This window comes from Varroa destructor, unplaced genomic scaffold, assembly GCF_002443255.2.
Source record: "Varroa destructor unplaced genomic scaffold, Vdes_3.0 BEIS01000002.1, whole genome shotgun sequence".
NCBI classification, from domain to species: domain Eukaryota; kingdom Metazoa; phylum Arthropoda; class Arachnida; order Mesostigmata; family Varroidae; genus Varroa; species Varroa destructor.
The window spans coordinates 811,330-838,360 of record NW_019211455.1 but is presented as its reverse complement, the minus strand read 5'-3'; the positions used below and the strand labels follow the sequence as shown (position 1 = coordinate 838,360).

At 40.3% G+C, this 27,031-nt stretch overlaps 2 protein-coding genes across 3 annotated transcripts in view; both read left to right on the top strand.

Annotated features, from left to right (window-relative positions):
- The window catches only part of LOC111245463 (uncharacterized), a 96,486-nt gene extending 79,575 nt beyond the window's left edge, over window positions 1–16,911 (top strand). The window contains exon 8 of the transcript XR_015320454.1: window positions 11,225–16,911. The gene's annotated coding sequence lies outside the window, so the exon portion shown is untranslated. The remainder of the gene's footprint in view (window positions 1–11,224) is intronic.
- Window positions 16,912–23,910: 6,999 nt separating this feature from the next.
- Window positions 23,911–27,031, top strand: part of LOC111243875 (1-acylglycerol-3-phosphate O-acyltransferase Pnpla3-like) — a 17,644-nt gene continuing 14,523 nt past the window's right edge. The window contains exon 1 of one of the 2 annotated variants that reach the window (XM_022790115.2): window positions 23,911–24,740. In XM_022790115.2, coding sequence (XP_022645850.1) covers window positions 24,536–24,740 — 205 coding nt within the window. In that variant the 5' untranslated portion in view covers window positions 23,911–24,535. The remainder of the gene's footprint in view (window positions 24,741–27,031) is intronic. The other variant, XM_022790117.2, reaches the window with a different exon arrangement.

Genomic DNA, 27,031 nt, shown 5'->3' with positions numbered 1-27,031 from the left:
AAGCATATACAAGGTAAACGAGTTTTCTACTCGCTGCTACTAATTGTGCTCGAGCGAACTCGATCTGAAAAGATTTCAACTCCGTGTTCTGAAGCCATCTGCCTACTTTGCTCGTGTCTCGGCCGCGTATCGGAAACTGCCGTCACGATAGTAGCGAGTGACTTCAAAGGTGACGAACTTGCTTCGCAAAGCTAGCGGCCGGAGTAAATTCGGCCTTTCTATGAACTCTCTTAAAAACGCACCCTCGAGGCCATAATATATTAAACAAGCATTATACAGCTAGCTGTTCAACGAATGTATCAACACATTTCTATTTAAGCAAACATCTATGTACGTACACAGAGCTGCATACATTCGCAAATACGAAGGTGCTTGTACCGCTGCTGGCTCTTGAATAGGTAGGGAGAAAGGGAGGAAACATACCTGCAGAAAAATAACCCCGGCTAATACGCATTCGTGGATTATTATCTTAGGAGAGTGGTCATTCGAGCTGTGTGCCTCCGTCGTATAGTACCATAACGTGAAATACAACCCCTTCGGAATATCTTATACTTAAGGAAAAGAGGTTCGTGTACTTTACTAATGGTTTCAGGCATTTATTCGGAAGGGGCAAGGGTTTTCCTTCTTTTCAAAATCAAATTTTCATTTTCGAGAACTATCAGCAGGAACAGCAACAAAATGGTTCCGGGATCCCAATAACGCGGTTTATGAATGAAAAGTTAGATTAATTTGCATTAATGAAAGGTCGCTAAACAGTTAAAATAATGACAAACGCAATGAGATAGTTAAACACACTGTAAAAATGTTGTCGTTTTTCAAGGCTCCTAGCAGATTGTTTCCATTTATTAAAAACATTGTGTCATTGGGTGGTGTGTTCTTCAGTACGCCTTAAGGTTAGTGAAGGAACAATTCAAGCTAATTGGAGAAAAACTATTTTTCCATTATTAATCCATATTTAAGAAGGATGCGACAATGTAAACACTCGGTATTTCACTCCGATCCCGTTTTTTTTTTTTGTTTCCAGTATAAAAATGCGAATTAGAAATTGTTATATTTATTCCCCTCTTATTTCGATGGCATCGTAGTAGATTTAACGGCCAACAAGGCTGCGTTTGCCTCGATCCTCTTTATCCGACGTGTTAATGCAGGAACTTCTAAATTAAGTTATCAGGTTCCTGCATTGACACGGCGACGATTATATAATACAGTAAGCATTTGGCGAGTCATGCGTTGTAACAAGTATTCACGTCTTTCCTAAAAGTGAGTTGATTCCTACCAATACGAATCGGTAGAGATTCTTGAGTAGTGGAAATTCCGCTCATGCACAGATATACTTTAGGGCAAAGTGGGCATTTAAAGCTTAAACAGAGATAGACTAAACTGAGGATACTAATTATAAAATGTTCTACTACTGCTGAAACTTACCTACAATCGTATGACCTAAACCCTTTTTTCTTAGTTTTTACTATTGTTCCCCTTTTATTCACACCATATATTGATTTCTAGTCCCATAGGATATATATTAGCAGAAATGGCCATCTGCATTGATCTATGCAAGCCAATCAGTTTCACCTATTCCGTCGGGTCGGTCTTAATCAACCTGCGTTTGGTTACTTCATGGTGAAAATGAAGCGTGTGCACTTGCTAACTGATGGAATTTATATAGTAGTCGCTGACACTTCAATGCGCAAAAATTGAGGATTCGTATAGCAATCTTGGTTTGTTCTTCCGAATAGGCCTCTGAAGCATCGCTATATGACAGTAGCAGGGCTTGTGGTAAAAAGAATACACTTACCTACAGAGAAACTTTTGGCCACTTTTATTACTTATATATATATATATATAGATTGTAGTCATCCATTTTTATTGGAAGGGCTCAATTAAAAAGAGAACAGCGGGCAAATGCTTCAGTCTGTCTGTTAATGACTCTTCTGAGTTAAGCGTATTCTCATCACCTGCATGCCATCCTCTATAATAACAAAATGATTATTTAAAATCAAATAGTGCTGAAAGATTCCGTCAATTTCTATGACCACCACGACTTTTAATGATCATACCGAAGTTAACCCTTAATCAAAAATCAAAATGGGCACAACTAGGTTATTGTTGGCATTGTGAGGTTGTCAACAGATTTAAATGAACACCGCACACGTTAGCATGCATCCGTATTTATGTGCCTATCCTAGTATAGCTAAAATCTAAAACAACTTCAACCTGAACCTGTCGTCTGTCATCACCAAATAAAGAAACGATTGTAACCATATTTGTTTTTAGCGGGCATCAATATTTATAGTGATTACCCATTATTAGTGCGGTACCGATTTCGCTATCCGATATAACCATTCTGAGGGCCACCATACACAGTTGATATTCAGTGTTGCGGTCTTTGTGTTATTAATAAAATCTCTAATAATATAAACTACGCCGCCAGAGAAATTAAACTTTTGTTATTTTGTAGTTATTTAATTAGGAAGATATCCCGTCTGAGCAGCAGTTGGCTATGGTCAGTGATGAGGGAAACCTTTCATTTTGGTAACGTCGCCGCGTTTTCCATCAGCCGGTCAATCCAGTTCCTCCATATCGCTTTGCTGATCAACTGACCGTAGCCTCGTAGGCTCCAGTACGGAAAGCGACGGTGGTATATTATCAATCACATCGAGGAGATACGCCATCTGGTGGACGTTTTCTAGGACAGGGAGTCTTGGAGCCCTCCGCACATTCGCCGTGTTCACAGAAGGGCCAGCGTGTTTCGCCAAAAACGAGTCACCCTGCAGCGACGGAGTCCGCGCAACGCCCGGGTTACCTGTGTTCACCGTCGCGTTCAACGCAGCTGGCACCGCTGCTGTTATCGACTCTGAGGTGCTGGCCGTCTCGCTATATAGAGACGACCGGGTAAACACACGAAACTTACGAGGCTTCTGCGCACCAGTCGTGTTGAATGGTGATGTTCCATAAGGTAAGGGCGTGCCATCGTCTTGGGGTGGAATTTCGGATCTGGCCTTGCTGATGTTCGTTGTGGGGGTTGTATTACCTAGCGAAAGTGGAACCCGCATAGGAATCGAAGGCGAGGGAAGCCGCATTCCCGTTAAGGAAATGACCCGCCCGCTTAACGGGCCTCAATGATCTTCGTTGTTCTGACTCAAACAATGCAACACTTTCCTAACACGGGTTCGACAGGCCGTTGGAAACTGTACTAAAATCGCGCAGTGACAATAACATAATGAATAGGGCGATGTATAGAACGGTACGGTATACCATTATTCCGTGAAGACTTTATACATCACTGGAATGAATTGATCAAAGCTTAGAACCGAGTTAAAATGACGGATATTAGCAAACTAGGTCGTACGTGAGTTTGTCACTGAAGGTACGTGTATCCTTTGAACACATACTAGCCAATAATAGTACAAGGGCATAACGTACCGATGACAGTCAAATGAAAATGGAACCTGCGTGCAAAAACAGATTAGTAAGCTAGGTGGAGCTGGGCCAAAAAAGCGTGTGCCGATTGAAATATTTTGAATCCTAGACATGCTTAGCGAGGCACAAGTGAACTTCACATGTCGAACGGGCAGATCTATCAAAAAGATCATTGATAACGCCGGTTCAGATGGTGTCAGACACGTATATGAGACTTCTGCCAAAGGTAATACCAGGAATGGCTATACGAAAAGGGGCAATTCGCCCTTTACTGTTGGATACTATGTCGGCTCCTGAAGTTTTACATCTAGTTCAAGGTATTCAGATTAAGCAAGTAAAATCATGTAAAGCAAGTAATGCTGTAACATCCGAAATATTTCGGTTGCAAGTGATCTCAGATAAACCTTCTTGCAAAACCTTTCACGAGACTCAGATTTAGGAGACCGTATTTGTTCATGCTAGCCCCTATTAGCTAATCCATGTCATAGACATGAAGTTGCTAACGGTTCCAGTGATACTTTCGAACTTGCATTTCGAAAGTAGTGCGCTTTAGCTTCGCCACTGCCCTGAAAGGAACTCGTCTCAAAGTTTTATTCAAAACATTGATATTTCCACAAATCACTCAGATTTGTGAAGTTGAACGTTCGTAACAACTGGTGTGTACCAGTTAGATGTTCTTGTTACCATGACTAGAATCACAGATCACACCTTTACCACAGTTCAGATTCAGTCAGAGAGTGCTGCCTGTAAGAAATGATTCATATGGAATGTCAGGTGGTAGGTCTGAGTAGGTCTCAAAACTGGCACAAGACTTGGCGTCATTGGTCTCCGAAAACATCGGAATGTTATTTTTGGTAAAAGGCCAAAATGCATCACGGCGACTGTGTGACACTGAAGGATGCACCCTAGATGGCCGACCACTACTGAAATAGTACTCCACGCGGTGCAAGCGTCTAGAGCCTACTATGGTCCTAAATTGAGCTGGTGACGCGGATTCACCTGCTTACTTGTGTTCAGTCACTTTAGGCAGCTCCGTGCGGAGCCTTGAACATTATTGCTCAACGGCAGTGTTTGTGGATACTGAAACTTGAACAGGAACAACGACGGGTTTTCACAGTTATTGCAAAGAGAATATCGATAAGGCCAATAAAAAGTGCTTTGTTTTGACATATATCTCACGAGCATGCCATAATTGCTAAAGTAATTTATTTCCAAGATACTTATATAGATGATATTACTTCAAATATAATATATCAGCCAACCCTTTCGCTAGTTGTTATGCCGACCTCGGCCATTGGTGTTAGGCTGTTTAACCACACCTCGGGTTCAGTTCAAAAGCAATATTAAATTATACATTAATCAATACAAACATTGCATAATTGCGTTGTGTTCTAAAAACGTTATAACACGCGATCAAAGAACGTACCTTTGTCGTTTAATACAATTAATCTCTCATTTGGCGGGCAAATTTAAAAAAAAAACTGCGTCTATGGTAAAGGTGCAAAAGAGAAAGTCATTTGAAGTCGCCTGATTGACACTACGTTGTTTGCCTGTATGAGAAATCACAAAATACCGCTGTTCTGTACAAGGATGTGCGGTACCCGGTTTTCTAGGCACCCGATAGACTGGGAAAAGATGTTGAAAATTTAAATAATGCCAGACTTCAGTTCTTTGGCAACGAAGTGGTCATTTTGATCACTCATTGCTGCCGCTGCCGCTGCCGCTGCTGCTGTTGGCGTCGCCATTACCTATTATCAAATGTCTGTTTCTAAGACAAAAGAAACGACGATCGAAGTTGAATTTAGTGGTCCCTAATGATCTTCGTCGCTGTCCTGCATATATATCTCTGAGATCTGATAAGGAAGAGGTTTCTTGGAGCTTTCATTTGCTCATGTCCGCGAAGGCACTTCCTTGCTAAAAGGTCAGCAACTATTTGCCATGATAGCAAAAAATTCTGCTTACAACAAACGGTCGTCGAATACGTAAGCAGAAATACTAAGTGATCCTTTATTACGGGAAGTACTCCCGTGTAGGTGTTTACCGGCGTTATTATACTGCGTCATTGTGATCCATAGTAATAATCACGAAATCAAGTAACTTTAGTAGGGCTGTAATAATGGTAGTGTTCTTTTCTTTTAATCTGTGCAAATGAATGCATTTGGCAACCAGGACTGATTAAACTCTTTAGGCTTTTTAGGACGCCGATGTCTGTTCGTGCACAATGCATACACTTCTCGGTCCGGCCAAACCAGCAATTCAGCGGTCCTGACAGAGTTTTAGGTTTCCAGCACTCATTTCTAATAATTGCCTCGATTAGATGACGAGCAGAAAATGCGGACAGTCTGCCATCACTGATGCATTGCCTACTGCTAAATAAATACTTCACATGGCGGTCTAAATACACAGATAGAGATATAGGAACACGACTGCCTAACACACACACATAGAGGCACACCAAAACGAATGGCTTCTATATACCAAAACTAGAAAGGTTAATTATTTTTCTCATACAAAACGGCACAAGACGTGGGAAAAGCACGATGTAAACAAACCGTAATGTTACACTTAGATAATACGAGCGATGCCGATATTCTCTGGGTTTTGATGGCAAGTAAAAATTGCAGGTAATACGAGAATGTTACCGATAGAGATTTGTTGATTGGGAATGTCGCATGCGTTCAAATCAGACTGCTAAATACGCCATAGATTTCTATGACGAGCCCATGAACATGAGGTTGGAGGTGGATTCAAAAATACCAACTTTGCCATCCAAGCCTTTCAAGCCGCTCGAAGACATAAAAAAGCTAATCTCTATTCGTATCTGCGTCTATCCATCAAGCAAAGATGAAATCAGGATTCTATTATTAGATAGTGAACAATGACATGTTAGCCAACGAAAATAGCTCGTCGTCTAAGCTCACCTAGGTCATGCTATGCACAATGTCGCCACTTTAAGGTTAAATTTAACGTAATTGATGGCTTAGATTATAGGAGCGCCAGCTTTCCGGGTCGAAATTAACATTTGTTGCAGGTAGGATTCCTTTTCATCTCCGACGAACCGTGTAGGGAATTGTATAATGCTGTACATAGAGGATTATCTTATGAACTCGTAGTTACTCACTCAACCTTCCCCAGTTGATAAAGTGGCAATATGGCCCTCTGAAAATTTCTATAGAATATCGAGTTCGACATAACGGTACGTTATACAAATAGAAACCTTTGAAGTCCACTAACTTATGCCTTTGTATATACCGTTTGGGTAGTATTTCAACTGAAATAGTTGAAATCTCCACTGTTACCGGCTCATCAATTCTGTTCCAAGTTTTTCATCTAAACATAAAATAGCCGACATAATGTTGCTGCGGCTGTCAGTACAACGCGAAGCCTTACAAAAACAGCTGAAAATATTTTTGAAAGTGGTTGATGCTCAGTCATTGGTCAGTGATCAATTAGCAATCATTGCTACCTACAAATATCTGCTATAAACTTAGCCGGTCTCGCTTAACGTGCAGATGCATACCCAACTGTACCTACGTGCTGCTTAGGCTCGCTACCTTACAATTCCGACCGCAACGTTACATCTAGTAAAGGTGTAAAATTTCTGTCCTTCGCCCTTCCCGAGTGGACAGCCCATTTCGTTGTAGTGCAGGTGCACTCTTCTGTGCCTGCAAATAGGAAATACGCTCGAACTCAGAATCGCCGCCGGTGCATCCCGCACTACGACTACTAGCTCAACCACTATCCAATGTCCTACTTTATATTCATGAGATTTAGCTATAAAATGAACGCACGCAAGGTGTACAGCGTTCACAATTGACCATTTTATTATCATCAGGTCCGTCGGCTGACTGGTGGGTAAAGCGTTTCCCGACAACGTATTCCTTTGTTCCCTTTGATTAACGAAATGCAATTGTCTATGTATGTGTGGATAATTTTAGAAGAAGTTTTATGTCGTCACTGGACATTCGTGTTGTTGTCCAACCATCAAGAAGCTAGAACGCGTTTGAGTTCACCTGTGTCTGACCTATCTTAACTGCAAATGGTTAGCATCATCCTCATACGCTTTCGCATATGGACGCAAATGTCCAGCCAAATCGTTTGCGACTGGAGATGAATATAGGCGGTATTTGACCGGCGTCGTTCACAGCTTTACCTTCTTGCAATACAACACGTTTCGTGCTTCCTTAGCAGGCTTGAGGTGACCTGCCAGGGCTAAGTAAGTGTTCCCTGGGTTGCGCGGGTGATGCTATGGCACAATTTCCCTTTATTTCAACTATCCCCAAGATAGATCGAGGCTCAAGGGAAAACCTTTGCCCGAAACAGACATCTCGCATTACGGTTAACTTAGCGTTAGAGGGTCAATAAGTTACGAATCAGCTTAAACCATTAACATATGCTATGATACGAAGGCGACCCCAATACCTAAATTAGCTTCCTCAAACATCAGAATTAACTAAAATGTTTGTAAATGTGGTGACTGGCTTCTCCCCACTTCACCCCATTTCATCGAATTAAAAACACCCTAAATTCCACACAGTTTACCGACAGCTTTAACGGATCGTCGGTCTACGATTCTAAGGGTAAATATAAGTCACTTTCGTTTATTTGTAACTCGAAATTGAGACTGAGATTTCGAATTGAGCCACTCATTAAATTGAGAGTTGTTTTAAAACAGTTACCAATGGTGTTCCTTGCGTAAAGCGTTTATTTGCGACAGTTACGATAGAAGCTAACCTAGTTCATCATTCGCGTAGAAACAAAATCAGCGGACTTTTAGAAAAAGTGGAACTGACCCAACTTGAAGTTAGCTATTTATCTATATCTAACACATATTTTAAAGATTTTTTCATAGCTTTTGCGGGCTTTTATACAACTAACATTTTCAAGTCCCTGTATCCCGACGTACTTTTCATCGTGGATGAAGCAACAATCAGCTGTCTGCCCCGATACGTTAACAGTAACTGGCACGAATAATGTGTTTTCGCCATTGACGTAGGGACGTTCCCATTTCCTAAGTGCAAACGTCTGAGACACACACGATCGATGGTGATCTCATAAACGGCCGGAAATTTCAAACATTTAGATTTAAATACATTTTATGCTACACTTAATCCAAATCCAATTTAAACCTTCTTCGACCGGTACGATATATTCTTCAGGCTGGTGGAAATCGAGCGTACCTTTTACGTGATACAGCGTGTCTTTCAACACGTACTGCCCCTCGTGACATTTTGGTTTTAGGCCTTGTGTTGATAAAGTGTGTTATAGTTGTTATTATTATTAGCTTTGTAGTGAATTAGGCCTGACGTCGATTCGCAATCAACGTATTAAAGACGAGGCTAGTAAATCTTTGGGTAAACAGCGGGAATTTTGTTTAGGCTGAAGAACGTGCTGTAGGAAATCGTAGATTTGCAGGTGATCCTCTGCGCACCTTTTTACAATTATAACAGCGTGAGGTACTTTTGGTAGCATTGTGACTGACGGTATTTTGTTCCCATTTAACCTGCATCGAATTTGGTGATATCCGTAGTTTTTGAAAGCCCTTCCAGTCCAGTTTCGCAGGCCAAGGGCCCCTAGGCCACCTATATTGTCTTTGGTAGTTGGTTTTAGGAAACACTTCTTAACAAAAAGTCCATTTCAGTAAACTCACCGCAGCAGCCTTGGCTACTACGAGCACAGATTTCTGCTGCTGGAAAACTTGTCCAATTCGTATAGTTCTAAGAAGATAAACAAAAAACAAATCAAGATGTGCACGAGTGGTAAAAACGCAATCAGCACATTTGGGCTCGCAGCATCTATAATGCTTCGATTGTTAATTAAGCTCAAAGCTATATTCGAGTACTAATAGGCTTCTTCGAATTACCGAAAAAGTTTTTAGTAAAAATAGGAATAAAAAAAACTGTGTCTTCTTTTTACTGAAACACTTCTGTGATATGGTGAGAGACACGCCTTATAGTGCTCAGACGATAGGAGCTACTTTGTCTACTATTTTCAATCGTCATGACTGGGTCTGATGTAATGCGAAGAAACTCATAGAATTCCTCTATGCGATGGTTAAAATATTAGTTTCTCTATTGTGTGTCTATTACTAAGAAAAAATAACATGCCGTGAGTCGCTTTCGTGGCCTCGTGATTTATTGAAATCGTTGGGAAATACTCTTTTGTTATCTTTAGTTAATTTGACAAACTTATGTGTATATGGTGCTGCATGGTATAAGCGACTTCAGAGTAGCGTCAATAATTTGGCTTTTGGGGGGCTTTCATTGCAGTAACAGCAAAGGGCCCTTTTAATATCAGATACGTTACCTAAGGATTTAGGCGTTCTTAATCTAATTAAGCTTGATGCCTTCAGGGTCGTTGATTTTCACACCACCGACCCACGTCCGATACTACTTCATCTCCATCTTTGTAATTGAATGTAATAGTCATAATGATTTTTCTATATTGTCTCTCTCTATTTTCACCGAACACACCTTTTTTCCAACTGTTAATGTACCGTTGTCAATGTAATTCTACCATATTACTTGGTCGAGCGACACCTCAATAGGTAGCTGACTGGGTTACCAGTTTCACTGTTGACCCTTTTAACATCGCTTGTAGACGTTACGTAACATCTGAAGTAAAATAGGAACTAGAAAATGCAAGGCTTAGGCCTAACGTTTCGCAACATTATTTCTCACCAAAGCGTCATGGAGAGCATTTTCTTACTTGTCCTTAATAATCAAATTTTATCTGATGGCAATAGTTTTACCAGGAAGCTAACTGAGCAATCATACGATCTTTAGATGTCGGTATGTAGATCCTCTGTAAATCATCCACGCGCCTAATGAATCTTAAATTGTCTTCTTGCTAGGTCCATTTTTAACAGAGAGCTCATATCGGTTCATGTCGCATGCTAGGTAAATTGAAGCCATTAGATTCAAGAGTCCTGATAGTCCTGACTAAAGAGCTCATGAGGTAACATATTAACAGATCTAGCTCACGAAGGCTATTCATTGAAACGAATAGGCACAATTGGTGAATAACACCGTATACTTGACAAATGAAATAAAATAGTAGCCTCTTGTTATTAACTCGATAATTTTTAGGGGAAAACATCGAGTCATCGTCTGGGTTCGAATAGAGGATATTGGGATCGACTCACCAGCAGTTAGTTGTACTACCGCTATAGTTTTACATTGTACTGCTTAGAATTTCTGCTAAGTGGGGTACTTTATACAACCTGTCTAAACCATTGAGTACGGTAAATTTTCTGGATGTTAACTCTTTCAATACCTATTGCCCCAGTAGAACCTTTACCGGCAATAAAATCTCTTCCATCGGAACCTCTTGCTCGCACTGTGCGAAAGTCGCTTAGTTTGTCATCGAAGCTTTAAAGATCTGCTACTGAACTCGATTATGTTAAGTTTATTCGACTGTTTTTTTGTATGATTTACATTAGCGTGTTTTTTTTTGCGGTTGCGGGGTCTTAAATGCGCTCTTGGTAACAAAAAGCTTCACGGTGCCGTCGGTCAAAAAATAAATTTGCATAAGTACACCAAATTGTCATTGTGTTAACCCAGTTTAATTTGGCCTGATTCCTTGAATTTCAGCCGGCTACTTCCAGGCTCAGCCATGCGAGCAGGTGTATCGCTTGGCTTCTTGTTCTTTTGATTGACTTAGTTTATGCTATATTAATAATAGTAACATTTCATTAATAGCGGGGCATTCACAAAATCGAAGGTATTATTAATAACTACTATTAAGTCCTTAGCAAGAATATGTAGTAATGGTGCACATATCTATTTTTTTGCTTTGCTTTCAGCTTGTGTCCCATCTTAATCTGCAACTTCAATCGCCCCTTTCGCTGAATTAGCCGTCGCAATGAACTTCAACCTAATGAAGTAAAAGCACTTATTAGGGCAACGATGATCTCTGTATTGGGTTTTTGCTTGACCAGCTTGGCGGTAACATTAGCTGTCTCCTGTACAAGCGACAGTGTGTGGGGTGGGGGCTGTGGGGGCAGAAGGCGGGTGGTACCGAATAATTTCAGCATTATTAGCGGTTATCCATTTAAAATTGTATAGGTAAGTAAAAAGAAAAGCTATTTGCGTCGCTATGATAATTAAAGCTCTATTCCTACACATTACGTCTTAGGCTTTACTCGTTACTCCAGTATGACATTGGCGCCAATATCCACAAATCAATTCGATAACGTTGTGGCAGCCGACGAGCGTTTTGTGCTTTGTTTTCCTTTTACCTTGAAGACACACGTTAATACTGTTTCTTAAAATATTTATTTGAAGAACAACATAGACAAGACCCTGTAGGTACGCCAGGTAGGAAGTTTCCTATCTGCAAACATATCTGCTTGGCTGTTTCGTCCAGACGTACACCCACTATGATAGAAGCACTTCGTCCTCCTCTAAATCTTAGTCTGGGATTTTTATTTGCCCCGTGTTTGAATCACATACTAAATAATTGTACTGACTACGTAACCGCGATGATACGCCGAAGTATATTCTCGGTTTTCGCTGCAATTACCGTTCATTACGTCTTGAAAAAGACGTACCTACATTTTGAGACGAAGGCCGACCCGGACAGAACGTAGAGTAATATTTGATAGGCAATCAAATTATTATGGGATGCATAGTTTAGTATTTGCATTGAATCCGACTTGGCTTTTTGGCGGGCTGTTTCGTTGGCTGCTTTCTTTCCAGGTCTGATTTGGTTCGGTCGAAGAATGAAACCAAATCGAAAGTTGTTTCAGACGCTTCTATGTAGCTTTACATACAGATTCTGATTATTGGAGCATATAGTTTAAGCACACGACTTCGCCAGGCAATTAGAAGCCGTGCTATCATGCCCAGGCTTGTCTTCCGGTTGCCTGTTCGCCTACCAGATGATCCGACGGATCCGATGAGTGTGCGCGTACAGGATGGCTCGCAAGCCATTTATTTAATGCTAAAAAATAACTATTGCCACTAGATGTTTCGCCAAATCGCACCCATCCCGGCTAAGATCTAGTGTGGACATATACAGTATCAATGACAACGTTGGGATGATTTGTGTGTCCGTACCGTTGCAATAGACTAGCAGTTAATGTGGCTTTTCTATCTTTTTTTTCCTTTCCATGCTTCTGTCAATAGTATCACTGGACACAAGTCACAGTAGCAGCAGCGAAAGCGGTCGCTTGTGTAGTAGATTTTATTTATAGAAGCGATGCGTCGAGGTTCTGTTAAGCAAACGATACGAGGAAGGGGTTGTACCATTGTTGAAACCGAGCTCACATTATTGATTACACGCACAAACGCTTTTCGACGTCCGTTATAACGACGATAATGGTAACTATAAATAACAATGACGGTGGTAATGACGACGGCGGCGGCGGCGGCGGCCCCGGCGACAGCGACGATTTTGTGCTTCATTATCAAGCACAGGCAAGTCATATTTGAGGTAGATAAAACTGCTTAGGAAACAGTTAGCGTTACACCTGAGTAATTACGGCTGCGTTTTTTCTAGGCTCACATTATTTGGGATGGATAAACAAAATTGATTTTGAATTACGCCTGCAAAACGCTGTCGAAAATTGGCAAAGGTAAAATTAGGCTGTAGGAAGATTATTCATCTGCCTACAATTAAGCATTGAAAGTCGTCTCTTTTCAAATCCTGGTATTTGAACCGTTTCTTTTTATTTCTACTATGGTACTACTAACTCGCGAATTAATTAATATCACCTCAAATTCTATATATTGCGATAGTTGCATTTCTATTTAGGGCCTGAGCTACTGAACGCGTTTGTAAAAATGGCGGTTACTTCACATTCATTTCTTCTTAATTGTATCTGGGTTCAGAGACAGTTAATCAATTGGTAACTCGAACAATTAACGAACTAGGTCGTAACGAACCAGTTCCAGAGTCCTTTAGCAGGCTGTCTATTACCTTCAGAGCAAGATCGTTGCTCGGTTTGAAGCTAAAAACATTCGTCACCAGTTACGACGGATGTATGTGAATATCATCCTTTGTAAAAGATAGTTACCCTCGTTTGTCGGCAAGCCTAAGCTGACTAGACCCTCTGTTTGTCCGATATCAGGACTGAATCAAAGATTGAAAAGCGGTTTAAACAATAGTTTCCTTCTATTCTAACGTAAATGCCTAAACAAAGCAAGACGAAATCACGAAAAACGCTATAAGGCGATGACTTGATAATTATAGTAGAAACATTGACATCGGGGGTTATGTACAGTATACTTCATTTGTTTAAATTAATGTAATAGGTTAGCGACAGGTCTACCGATTAGTCCAGTAAGGCGTAACTATCTTTTTGAGATGAAGATGTAGGATTAACAAGTATTCGACCAACTTATCGATAACTGTATTCTAAATTTTTTTTATAGGCTGAAACCACTGGTTTACCATCAGCCCGATCAATCAAGTTAAACCAAGAAAATTGTTATGTATGTACATTACTCTGTATCTTTTTATTTGTTTCTTTACCTGCCTGACCAAAATTGGCCCTTTGATGTAGTTGAATTGGATAAATCTTAATCTATTTTAGGCCGTTATTTAAGAGAAAAAAAAACAAGTTGTAAGAGCTGAAGTGAGCTATATTATGGTAGGATTTTCATCTATTTTTTTTATCGATTGACAAAATGCTAGCCGAATATTTACATAAAGGTCTATAGAAAGAGGGCATATCTTGATACAGATTGAAACCTCTCGCCGAGCTGAGTAAGAATGCAATAAATATCTCTACAACTAAATCTCCATTTTAACGTTGAAAATATTCCCAAAGGCCAAAAACTAAGTGCTAATGTTCAATGTAAAAAAGGTCGTTTTTAACATCAACTGAAAGCTCTCACCGAACCAAGTCAAAATACTGGATATTTTCCTTTACCTAAAATGAATAGTTCGGCGTAAAGATGGTCAAAAACCTATTGAGGAGCCTATCCTATTCACGTTACAGTAAGATGAAAATGCGTCTCGAACTGCCCTTCAAGCGAGTCTTTGATAAGCGTCAATTGGACGCGAACGCGTTTAAAAAAAAATAAAGAGTTTTCTCAGGTAAATAAAAAAATATCGAATACAGTTTTTCTACCAATCGATTGATTTTAACGAGTTCCGCATTTTTATCGAATATAACTTGGTATTTCAACGTGAAAAAAGCGGATATGCCAGTTTCTTTTTTTGCATGGAAGTCTATGCAGGGCAGGTGTTTGTTGGTACCAATCGAAAACTTTCGACGAAATGCAGTCTGTATCTATTTGCTTAAATCTCAGTTCGGGTTAAAAATGCTGTCTGAAACGTAATATCTTCTATATAGTTTTTTACGTGGGGAAAATTTTTCTTGATACCAATTTATAGACAGACCTCGATGAATTGAACGAAAATGCAACACATACACGTATGCCTTGAAGCGAAACTTGCTGAATCCTTATTAATCGTACTCGTTTTTCAATATAACAAATTAATTTTTAGCAAAAAAATTATGTAACAAACGTGACGTTTATTATATCTCTCTTCAATTTAGAAAAAATAAAACCTTCAAGTCTTCTTCAACCCTCAAAGACGAAACATATAGACTCAAATACATATATCTTCATTTAGGGAAATGCCTACCTACGCACTACAAAAGGAAATTTATAAAAAAAACCTTCAAGCCTCTATGACGTCGTAGGAACAGAATCGATCGGTGGGTTGACCGACTTCACCAATGGCAACATTCATTAAAAGTCGGCCGAAGGCCAACTTCATTCGTTTGTGTCCCTCAGAGGTGGGCCAATGGCCGACCCTGTCCACGTGCGTTCCGAAAACAGATTCAATCAGCCAACACAAAAAAAAACACATTGTAACTATGTTGTAGAACTGTCCCGAAAGCCAACATATCACGATCGAGACATACCTCACCGCAGACAGGTTAGAATAGGCTATAGAGATAACTGCAAAATGGCGACAGGACGAGTGGAGCAAGGTAATGGCAATGGGATAATTGTTCATGCGTACTCAACCCATAATTTTCGTTAGTCTAAGTGAACCAATCAGATTAGTTTAAACAGTCAGTACAAGACGGGCGCGAGGCAAAATATATGGGTCTGTTCAACCTAATACTAAAACTCTGTATCTGTTTGTTTGTTTATTCAACCCAAATCGGCCCATCAAAGGAGCCAGACCGAACTGATCGCGAGTCTACTAACCGGCACATTGTTGCATGCTTATGAATGGAGCCAACTCGACGAATACCTTGCTGCCGAGAAATCTATTTTTATTCCCATGTAGCGTTATGTTATTTGGGAAAATGGACTGTTTTGTTTGCAGGATCCTCCTATACATGTCTATGGAAAAGTTGTGGAGGCTGATGTAGACTATCTCTTGATAGGCTTCTTATTGGAATGTTTTTTACCGACAAAATGGTAGCAGGATGTTTAAATCAAGATTTATATAGGGGATCGTTCTCGATACCAATCGAGAGTTTTCGCCGAACCGAATCAAAATGCGGTCCATGTTTCTATATACCCAAATGTCAGCTTTCAGGTCGAGAGTGCCCAGGAAATGAGGGGCTTCACATGGCATTTTATAAGCGGGCTTTTTTCTGGGCACCAGTCGACAGATCTCAACGAGCTCAGTCACTCAGTGAAGTGGACACTTCGGCGTGAACGTGGTCAAAAACCCATTGAGAGGGTGGTTTAGCCCATGTAACAATGCGGTAAAAATGCTTTCCGTGTTACTTTTGAGTGCTTTTTGAACGAATTTCGAATAAGTCGCAAGCGAAAAGTGGTAGTAGCTGCTATGAGTGTTATGGTTTTTTCAAACTTTTAAAGACGTTCCGGAAGATATCGAAAACATTTTTTTTCTATAACTTTGCCGATGCCAGTCGATAGATCTTGATAAGTTGTGTACAAATGAAATACATCTTCCTATCATTAAAATCGATGCTTCGACGCAGATAGGGCCAAAAACCGAATGGTATAGCTTTTTAACATAGATGACGCTGGGATGATGATTTTTTCACATCGAGATCTAGGTCGAAATTCAAATGTATGTTCTTCAATTGAAGCTCAGCTTTCAGGTCGAAAATGCCCTTTGAGAATTGAAAACTTAGCATGGTGCCCTATGCGAAGGCAGGTTTCTCTCTCGACAGATCTCGACGAACTCAATAAATATGCAATATGTATACCTATATATCTAAAATTTGTATTTTTGGGCGTAACTAACGAAAACCAAGGTTCAAGGGAATTTCTAAGAAATGTCAATTGAGGAATTAAAGCGACTAATGTAATGTTGATTTTCATGACAAAAAAACAGCACACCGCTTCAAAAATTGAATTAGTTTCATAAACAAAACCCAAAATTATACAGAGATACATATTTACCATCAAAAGAAATTTACAAAATATAGTAACCCTGAAGTTTGGGTGACGTATGGAAGAAATATAGATAAAAAGCCTTTGAATATTGGTCATGTCCAACCTACAGAATCTACATTGAACTAGAGAAATAAACTAAGTGCCTACATCTTTGGTCGACTTATTTACTACTTCTAGTTACCGGCAGTAGAGATCCCAATAGATTATTTTGTCAGGGGGCAGCTTCCTAGAATGTACGATTCTTTTCAAACCCCACCAAATACATAGAATCAGTCTGGGCTTTGCAACCGATTTCGGAGCATATTTTTAAAAATTTTGTTATTTGCCCATCATTGTCGTATGTAATCTACTTTTAATCGGCTGCAGCCAACTGTTATATAAATAGCTCGATCTTGCTGCGTTTCTACAAATCGAGATACGATCGAATATAGTGCTTTGTATGTATGTGCCACCTAAACATCGAGCTTGTTTCTCTTGAAGTTATTACTTATGATTGTTCGGTGTTGAATGTTTGAATCCTTGACAATGTCACGATCACATGTTGATCTTGCTCACCTTTTGTAGTAACCTCGTCAACTTTCTCTGCAGTTAATTAACACCTATGATGGATCATTTTTACATTAGAATTTCTAGAACGATAACGACAGAACTATCCTTGAGCCGTTTCTACCAACGATGCCATAGGATTGACCATAGGACAACAACAGGAACTTTTTATGAGCCTTGGCAGGATGTGTGCCTTTATCGTGAAAAAATTGTAATTATAGCAATTTTTTTTTATCGAATTTCACACATTTTGAAGGCGCGCTGTTTGAAATCTGGGCAACATTTTAGCACATTTACTACTGCCAAACGATGATGACGCCAACGCCGACTCGACGCGACCCAAGTTACCTAAAGTAAAAAGGGACCTGAAACCCGTCGCGCTATAAAACAATCCATTCTTTTTCTATAACGGTAATATTTCGTAATATAATACGGCCTCGCTTTAGACCAGATACCGAAACAATTCTTACTGAAAGAACCCTCGTTAATGTAAAACGTGTTGTAGATTGGCAGGACAATATCTTATTCGATACTCTTAAATACCTTGGTAACCATAAACAGCAAGTTTTTTTTTTAATGAGCCTACGCGGCATTTGGTCTTTATCGTAATTAAATCTTAAAATGCAACGGATTTTTATAAAAATTTCGCTCATCTTTAAGGCACAATTTGAACAGACGTATCGCAACGATTTGAGCGCGTTCGTTGTTGCCAGACCTCAGCTTTCAAATACCACCAAAGATGCCGATCCGACGCGACCGATATTGCCCGAGATGCATGATCTTAAGGCCCTCTAGCTAGGTAAACAATCAATACTTTTTTAATATTCCAATAGATTTATCTTTATTTAGCAGAAAATATAGCTATTTGTTATAAGAGAGCGAAGCAAAAACTTCGATTATGACCAAGAAGGATCTTAATTTACCATAAAAGGTGTAATTATTTTTCTACAACAGAACAAACTTACTAGTGTTCCAATGACGAAATCAATAGGTTTGGTGAGCTTGTCAATGGCAGAACTTATTAAAAGTCGGCCAAAGCCCTTACTGATTCACGTACATTCTTAAAGGAAGGCCGACGGCCCACCTTATTTACATGCGTTTCGAAAACAAGGGAATCACTTAAAACTTAGAGCCCCGTATCTACATTATAGAAATGTACCAAAAGCCAGCGTATCGCCAGGCGCAAATGAAGAGCTAGCTGAGCCTTTGGCAAACACGTTGTTGAAATAATTACAGAAGGGTAATAGGTTAGGTAAAATAGCAGCGCGGATATATATGTATTATATAGTTTAAATTAGTTTGAATGTAATATCAAATCAGTTAAATCGATAACAAAGCAGCCTATCGATCCTTCCATTGATGTGTGTATATATATAATGTTTTTTTTATTGTAAAGATGTGTCTAATGAAAACAGACAGAAAGTCACTCGATATCTATTTGTTGGAGTCCTCTCAGTTTCCGCCTGTTTATATTGTGAAAATTGCTTGACGATGATTATTTTTGTCTTACTTGGACCCGCTCAGTGGCGGAGCCTTTACCGTAATTGTCGTGCCGGTGTCCTGCCCCTGTGAGCACGTAATCGCTCAGACCTTACCGCGAAGTTAACTTTGTTTTACATTCTAAGGCCAATTTTTCTTAAACACCGTTTCCGATGACAATAATCACGTTGCTATGACCATAGAGCAACAGCTTGCATGAAACGACTGATTACTGTTTCAGGTCCTCACTGCAAACAGATCGATCGCCTTTTAATCCCGTGACCCTCATTATATCTTTTTTTTTTATATTAGACGCAAACATGCAGCATAACATATGTGCTCGTAGCGCAGTGTTAATAGCAGTGTTGTTCTGTATCGAAATAGGGGAGAGCTTATTAGATATGGCTATCTTGATTACTCCTGTCCGCCCTTTATAATAAAATATCATCTCTTTTAATCAAATTCATAACTTGCTGTTACCCCGTGTGTATTTCTAGCGTAGCGGAACTGACTAGCTACTAGGATTTTTGCTAGAACTTATGATATGTCTATAAGAGTACAACAAGCAAAGACACGGTGCATGTATAATAACGAGCAGAGGGTTCTGTTTTTCGCTATGCTGACGTAGGGCTGTTTGGAGGTAAATGAGTCGCAGAACACGGGGCGATAGGTGTTTTTATCGATTTGCCTTAAGCTCATCTGTGAAGCGTTCTGCGACCCTAACATCTAAAGCTAAAAAAAAAAATAGACTTTATTTACAACTTGTTACAACCAATCAAAAAAGCTATTTTCTCTAGTATGAGGCAGGTATAGCTACTGGTATGCCTCAGGCTGCATTTTCCCGCTAATCTGTAGCAATCTATCTTAACAAAAACAAGTGACTGATAAACTGACTGGAGGTTACGAAGACTAAAATGACGCCGACCCATAGAATTCAACACCATCTCATTTCTCGGAAATCATTAAGCTCAGAAAGGTCAGTTCCGATTAGGGACATTAGCTTCAACCGCTCAAATCGGCGATTACTGGCTGTTGGTTCGGAGAGTTTCAGTGCTTACCGAAGCAAAAACATGAGTCATAAAAGAACGCTTCGTTGGTAAATGGCTGTCATTCTATCCGGCAACAGCGACAGGGCTATAACACCATTCTTCAGTTTTCAAAGTAATAAGTCCGACTCGTATACTAATGGTCTCGTCATAAAATGGCCTCAATATATATATATATATATATATATATATATATATATATATATATATATGCTAAATTATTAAATATTGTTTTCCGATGCGGTGCACTTATTCCAAAGAGCAGTACATTACACTCAGAGTAAATCGACTGGTGATTAATATCTGCTTTCTAAACTAGTTAATTACTGCCGTATTGGCTATACCGAATATCATTCTATCTTTTCGACTTCTCACAACATTAGTTATTAAGACTACAATGAAGTATTCCTTCCTTCTATTCCTTGGTCTTTTTAGTGTTTTTTCTTTTCTTTATTTGCTGTTAATCAAATGCTATAAATCACCGGCAAACCCCTTTTGGTCCACAATACTGCGCTCATCGTTTTGTTCGATCTACTAAAATCGGTAAAAAAAAAAAGATGGCTATGGGAGGAATAAAGAAGTGAATTTACGACCCCGACCTGCCTGTTGATATCAAAAAAGCTACGGAAGTAACTCAGGAAATTGGTTCCGCGTACGGCGAGGGCTCTTAGCTAAAAAATATTGGTTCATCCAACAATTATTTTTCTTTAAAAATGGCTTAAGGCAATCCTCGTCAAATTTGAAAAGTCAAGTGGAGTGCGCGATCTTTTAGTCGAGAATGCTACTTTTGGACTTTTTAGCAATATATTCTCAGCTATAAAGTCCTTGTCCTACAAACCACAGCCACTTCTTCGACAACTTTTTTTTTTTATTTCGGCAGTAGAGACTAATTCAAAGTGATGAAAACTCGATCTTGTGCGACCGGACCTACACATACTTCGAATCGGAGTTTAAAGTTTAACTTTATGATTCTGACAAAACAAGGACAACAGCCTTGTATAACGCAAGGCGTATAGATAATATCATCGAATAAGGTAACTAGAGAAAGGACGCTATAAACAGAAATAATCATTAATAATCATCAGCTATCCTCCATTACTTAAGTTAGGTGAGTCCAAACCAGACGAACCCATCTCGTTTCCGCCCGCATTACGGTACTACGTTTAAGTTCCTCTAAGGAAATAATATTTGAAAAAAAACTAACGGCGAATAGCGCCACTCTCAAACCCAGTCATAGTTTGTTGCTATAGAAGTTGGAACAACGAACGAGCTGATGTCTCAGCAATGGTTACTGATAGGGCATGGCATCGCAATACAATAGAACGTTATTTCATTCAGACCCACGATCACGTTAGCATCGTGATGATTTGAAGACTATAGGGATTCTTTAGCTGGTTCCTTAGTCTCTAAACCGACATACGGCGAGATAGCTTCTGCATAACAGCTTGGCTAGGGATGTAAGACCGCTGCTGCTGTTATTGCATATCATGCTGTGATACTCCGGAAATTGAATTTGGAAACTATTCTCATTCATTCTCTTTGACCCTATATCTTGCCTCTGATACGATGTCGGCCGGTCTGATTATCATCACCTGCTTTAGCGGTACCTAAGCGAAGGGTCGAAATAGATCAGAAGTTTTTTCGGGAGTCTGCACCGACGAATCGTACGACATCTATGTTTAAAGACGTAATAGCAATAGTCGATGTAAAATGTTTAGTAACTGAACGGTAATATTTCGACCAATCGATTAATAGGGCTTCTATCGTGACCAAGCTGACTGTATCACTACGATGACTTACTTCCGTGTATATTCTGTGTGCCGATTTTATTTTGGCTCAACATGTGGCCTTGTTCGATAACGGGTTTAATAGCATAGAAACTACTATGCTACGTTGCACAATGGGCGTTTCTAAATAGTCAGATTTTACGGAAGCCATACATGCCAACAAATGATTACCCCCTATGCACCTCAAAAGTATTGTTTTAGAGGTTATTAACATAACTGTATATAGCGGAAGGATGTTAATGTAGAGATATGTGAAATTTTACATGCCGTACCTTCGTTACAGAAGACGTTTGAAAAAAAAAACCCGCTCATGCGAACAACTGTGGCCAAAGAAGGAAAAACATCCTAGGTCCTTATAAATACATATGCTTTATTTTTATGGCCATTTTATGGTTGGAATATATATATACACGTAATACGTCTCGGCTAATGACAAGACTCGTGCGAATGAACTGCGTGACAGTGGTCCCGTCGCATGAAGTAGCAGACGAAATGTAAACAAAGTGGTTCACCTATCAAACACATGTGCCGTTGATTGAATGTCTTCGTTGAAGTTATGAAGAACATTTAGTCATGGAATTTTGAATGGAATCATCAATGTAATAGGTATGCTCATTCTTTCACAAGTAACTATTAGAGGGATTGTTGTAGTATTCGAAGTTGCAGGGAGTTTGCCTGTCACAATGGATGGTCGCCGGTCAACGATGCTTACTATTCTCCAACAGTGTCAAGCTTAAATGCTAGTATATTTGGCTCTTAACACAACAAAGGGTATTCACTGTGTCACGTGACTGTCTTCTTTTATCAATGAGATAGTCTAATTTATATTTGCGATCATGTATGTGTTTAGGCGATAAGTAAAACATGTTCAGGATGTAGTATTTAACAGGTTCTTTGGGTAACATCTCGAGATGAGATAGACAGAATCAGAGTTTTAAAACAACCCTAGGTCTGCCTGTGCTGCACCCAATAATTTCTAATTTTCAGTTCATTATTGAGTATTCCGTTACGCCTCGTCACCCGAATTATATAGTTTGACAGCTTTGCCGCTTTGTTTCAAGTTCCGACTGTTAACAGCAAGATCGGTGCTAAAGGCCACTTGCTGTGCACGAAAGGGGCCATATGAAACAGCTCCGATCAAGTGGCGATTTCGAAAAACAAATCGCGTATCGTTCCATAGTCTGCCAGCCCAACCAGTAACTTCCTAGAACAAAACAGTAGAGAATTGAGTCATGCTCTCCCCAAGTTTTCTGCTAATACCCTTGCAGCTGCTCTTAGTTGACACCGGCGCTGCGTAGTATCTTTCGCTTTCTATTGCCTAACCTTTATAGTGCTGTCAGCCTTTTTCTTTCCAAAACAAGCCGCACATCCTCTTGGAATCGATCGTGTCGTACATTACAACAGTTCATTCACGGCCCACAATGTAAAGTCTGCATCCCATGGCAGTAACAACGCCTCAGCAAGACCACGTCTCTATAGTGCACGCCAGCAAACACGAGAGCAACTCCCGAGAACTGACTGATCGTTAAAGGCAAACGCTTTAGCAACGTCTGACGCGTCCTAAGCGGTGGCGAACGGGCAGGTTGGCCACAATCGATACGTCCAAATGGCCTGGTGAATCATCATAGACACCTAGGTACATTGGCAACGTGACAGAATACTTTTGTTGTTGATATCATTCGGCCACATAGAAGAACGATGCTTGCTCGAGTCGAGCTGGTGGATTTTATGGCAGCTATTTTTGACGTCAGAGATGCAAGGCTAGTTGTTGTTGCTCCATTGAAATGGGGTTCACTAGCTAACCAATGAGCTTTGATTAGCTCGAGCGTGCGCAGTATCTGATTCGTACAAAGATTTATAGTGTCGTCCATACGCTTTCGAAGTGTCCCTGACTCGAGCGCGTGCGGAGCGAACCATCAACAAATGAGCGGATTCGTTGGCAGTCGATCATTAAAGGCCACCATGCTGAGACCGGGCTGGTCTTACGATGTTTTGCCATGGAAGCCCATGCCGGTTGGTGGCATTAGCAGGGGGCGAACAAAAACGATATTCCAGTTCACAGCTGGCCGAGCGATAGACGAAGAGTCGCTCGTGCTGGTGAGTGAAACGCGTGCTATGGTGGCGATGGTTGACATTAGAGCGGAACGATGACGGCCGCGTCTACTGAGTGACAGGTAAATGGTAGCCGGTGTGGCAAGGGCGGCCGGCCAGCCGGCGGGCTAGTGAGTAAGAGAGAATTGATGTTTGACTGTTTTTATTGGTGCGGTTATGCTAGATAAGAGCAGTGCATGCGATCGAGAGGCTCGAGATTGCAGCATCGATTGTAGGTGACGGCAATTTAAAGTGTGTCCCTGGTGCAGACGAAGTAAAAGGGGTGAGTGCATGTGGTCGAAGCCGATGTCCGCGTACCGTCTGCTCTACGAGCAAATCGAAACTTGTCTGTGTTTCTTCTATCGCTGGAAGGTATACGCTTTAAATGGAAAGCTGATGCCTCGAGTAAGCGGTCAACAGTTCAAAAAAAAAAAAACATTACAAATTTAACGGCCGATGAGAAAGGATACCAAGTCCAGATTGTGCCTCATTAAATACGAAGATTCGTTACGTTATTTACAAGCGATATACTTCAAATCGTCAAGCTAAGCTTCCTTTTGAAGGATACAGTACAATGATTCCAATGTCTGTTCAATATTTAGCATGAGAACAAAAGGGAAAAAAGTTGTGCACGGATAAATTGAAAAAAGTGGACTGATTGGTGCTAGTGACGAAGTTTCGATCAACGGAAGTTTGCTTACCTTATATCAGTTGTGATTTACGGAAGCGATCCAGTTTAAGGTAGCCACTGACTACTGGCTACCTTAAACAATGTAAATCAGTGAACCAGCAAACTACGACGCATAAAGACAAAGCCCAAACAATGCCTCAAAAACCTTTGCGGGAGAGTCCTATTAAAGGCCGTGACTACCACCTCAGTCTGTCAGGATGTGGCTTTCTTGGCCTGTATCATGTAGGAGTAATTTCAGCGTTTCACGAATACGCACGGCATTTGTGTGTAAACAAAATAGCCGGTGCGTCCGCCGGTTCGTTAGCTGCTGCCTGTCTCATCTGCAATGTCGCTTTCGGTAAGTGATAGTTAAGTTTTTCGCTTTTTTTTACACACGCTTGCACACAAAATCCGCGAACCATTATGATACGCACTTGTCAAAATCTGTTCAAGATGCAGTTCGACTGATAATAGGCCAAAACTATATGCCACGTGAGTAGGACATCGTCAGAACGAGATTGAGCCGATAGGTCGATCAACTTCGTAATGTTCATTAGATTAAATAATATTCTAATTATTAGTGTTAGTCGAACGAGACAAAGTAGATTGTCTGGAACGGAATGAGTATGAGATAATAGATGTTGGTCTGATAAGTATTTAACCATAACAGACTAGTAGTGCACTTCTACTGGTTTTACCTAAACTGCGGGATTATTACAATCACTTTTAGACTCGTTCAACATCCTGGGGCTCGTATGAATACGGGTTTCCCTCCACATATTTTTTTACGTAACTCTAAACTTAACGCCCACGTTTTAACTCTCCCACATCACGACGTCGCCAGTTGAATCGTTGGAGAGCTACGAGTGTTTCGCTGTTCGCCATCGCGACACTGTTAAATATTGACTGATTGATGGGCTGGTTGGGCCAACAGAAGACCCTTTTGCTTAGATCGGCCTACTACCATTGACCGACAGTGAATCACCACATAACATATTTGACGCATAGACACTTTTAAGTGAACAAATACGTACCAGCCAGGTAGAGTTTCTCATAGACTCCACTCGATTTTACCGATCCCCGATAGACCAAGTAGTATGTTGAAATGATGGTAAAGGAAGAGAGCCTCACCATTCGACGATATCGTAAACTTATAGCGGCGCCTGGCAGCACGGGGTCGTATCGAGAGAGGGAGAGCTACTAGATCTGAGAACCGGCCGCGGGCGACAAGGCTCTGAAAATATAAATGGTGCTGCCTGTAAGGATCTCCAATGCAGTAAATAGCAATCAGCTCCGCGGTGTTTAATCGATCATAAAATCGCATGAGATTTTAAGACTGAAACAAAGAACAATGACATAGTTTTTGGCATAGTAGAGGACGCACGGAGGTTCGAAATAGAACAGAAAGGAATATAGATGTTGTTTGAAGTAACGGGGAACGTGGGCGGTAATATCGTAAACAATCGTAGCTAACCAGGGAGCCGTAAAATTGTCTACACCCGTAAAGTGCGCGTTGCTCATACCCGTTATTTTTATTCGAATTAATTTGCTTCTATGAGTAATTTGTCTATACATTACAATGTTAACAACCTGTTAGCCGGCCGCTGTGGGCATAGTTTCAGTGTTTCTTATAGTCTGCTTTGTAGATATTCGATAGACATGGAACTCGTATGACGACGTCCTTCGCGGTTCTGAATCACTGCTTCGTACTAAATTTAATTGTGGATTGCCTTTGCAATAGATGTCTGACTGAAGGCCATACATCCGACGTTAGAAGATTAGAACTGTTATGTAGTAATCAACAAATATTCACTTATAGATTGTTAACCATTAAATGTATGCGTCAAATGTAAATGTATCCAGTACCCAATTTGTCTTCACTTTGTCGCTTTATCATGGACACGGTTAATTTTAAGGGTTCGGGCGGGGCAATGGAAGGACGATATGGGACGCGGTATCAACTTTTATTGTCCACAGTTATTTCAATATCCCCAAAGAATCGAAGCCGTTTGCTTCCGTTAATTCCCTTCTGGACGCTCACAGCATAGTTACCTATGCGAAAAGGGTTTTCGAACTGCTACTGCTGCCGCTGCTGCTGCAGCATCGATAACGCCTTTCAGTAACTTGTATACTTTTCAGAGCGGACGTACGAAACCGCCTGTTCTCGGAGCTGTATTATCTTTTCCACACATTCAAAGCGACTCTAATGAACCTGCTTCTCCGAGGCAAAGGAGTCAGTCCTGGCCAAACATTTGTAGAAGTACTAAAGTAGAAAAGTTCGAAACGAGAAGTAAAAGTCATTTGTTTAGAAACTTGAACTTTCTGCTGTTTTAAAGAATTACGCGGCCTATTTATTTTTAACTTGCGACTAGTTAATGACGAAGAAGCCCAAGCAAGGACGATGCATTGAGTAGATTAATCTTTTGCAGAATACGAGCATAACGGTAGCGGTAGAAGGTAAAAAAATGGCTAAAATCTCTTTAATGTCCGCACCAGAACGCATATGTCGTTAAAATGATTTACATGAGTCTTTCGATAAGGCCGATTTTAGGTCAGTGTAGAAATTTGTTCAATAACATCATGAACAAATGTAGGGTAAGCCTTTGGCTGACATAAAAAAATTTATTTGCAAGGAAACTAATTACTGTT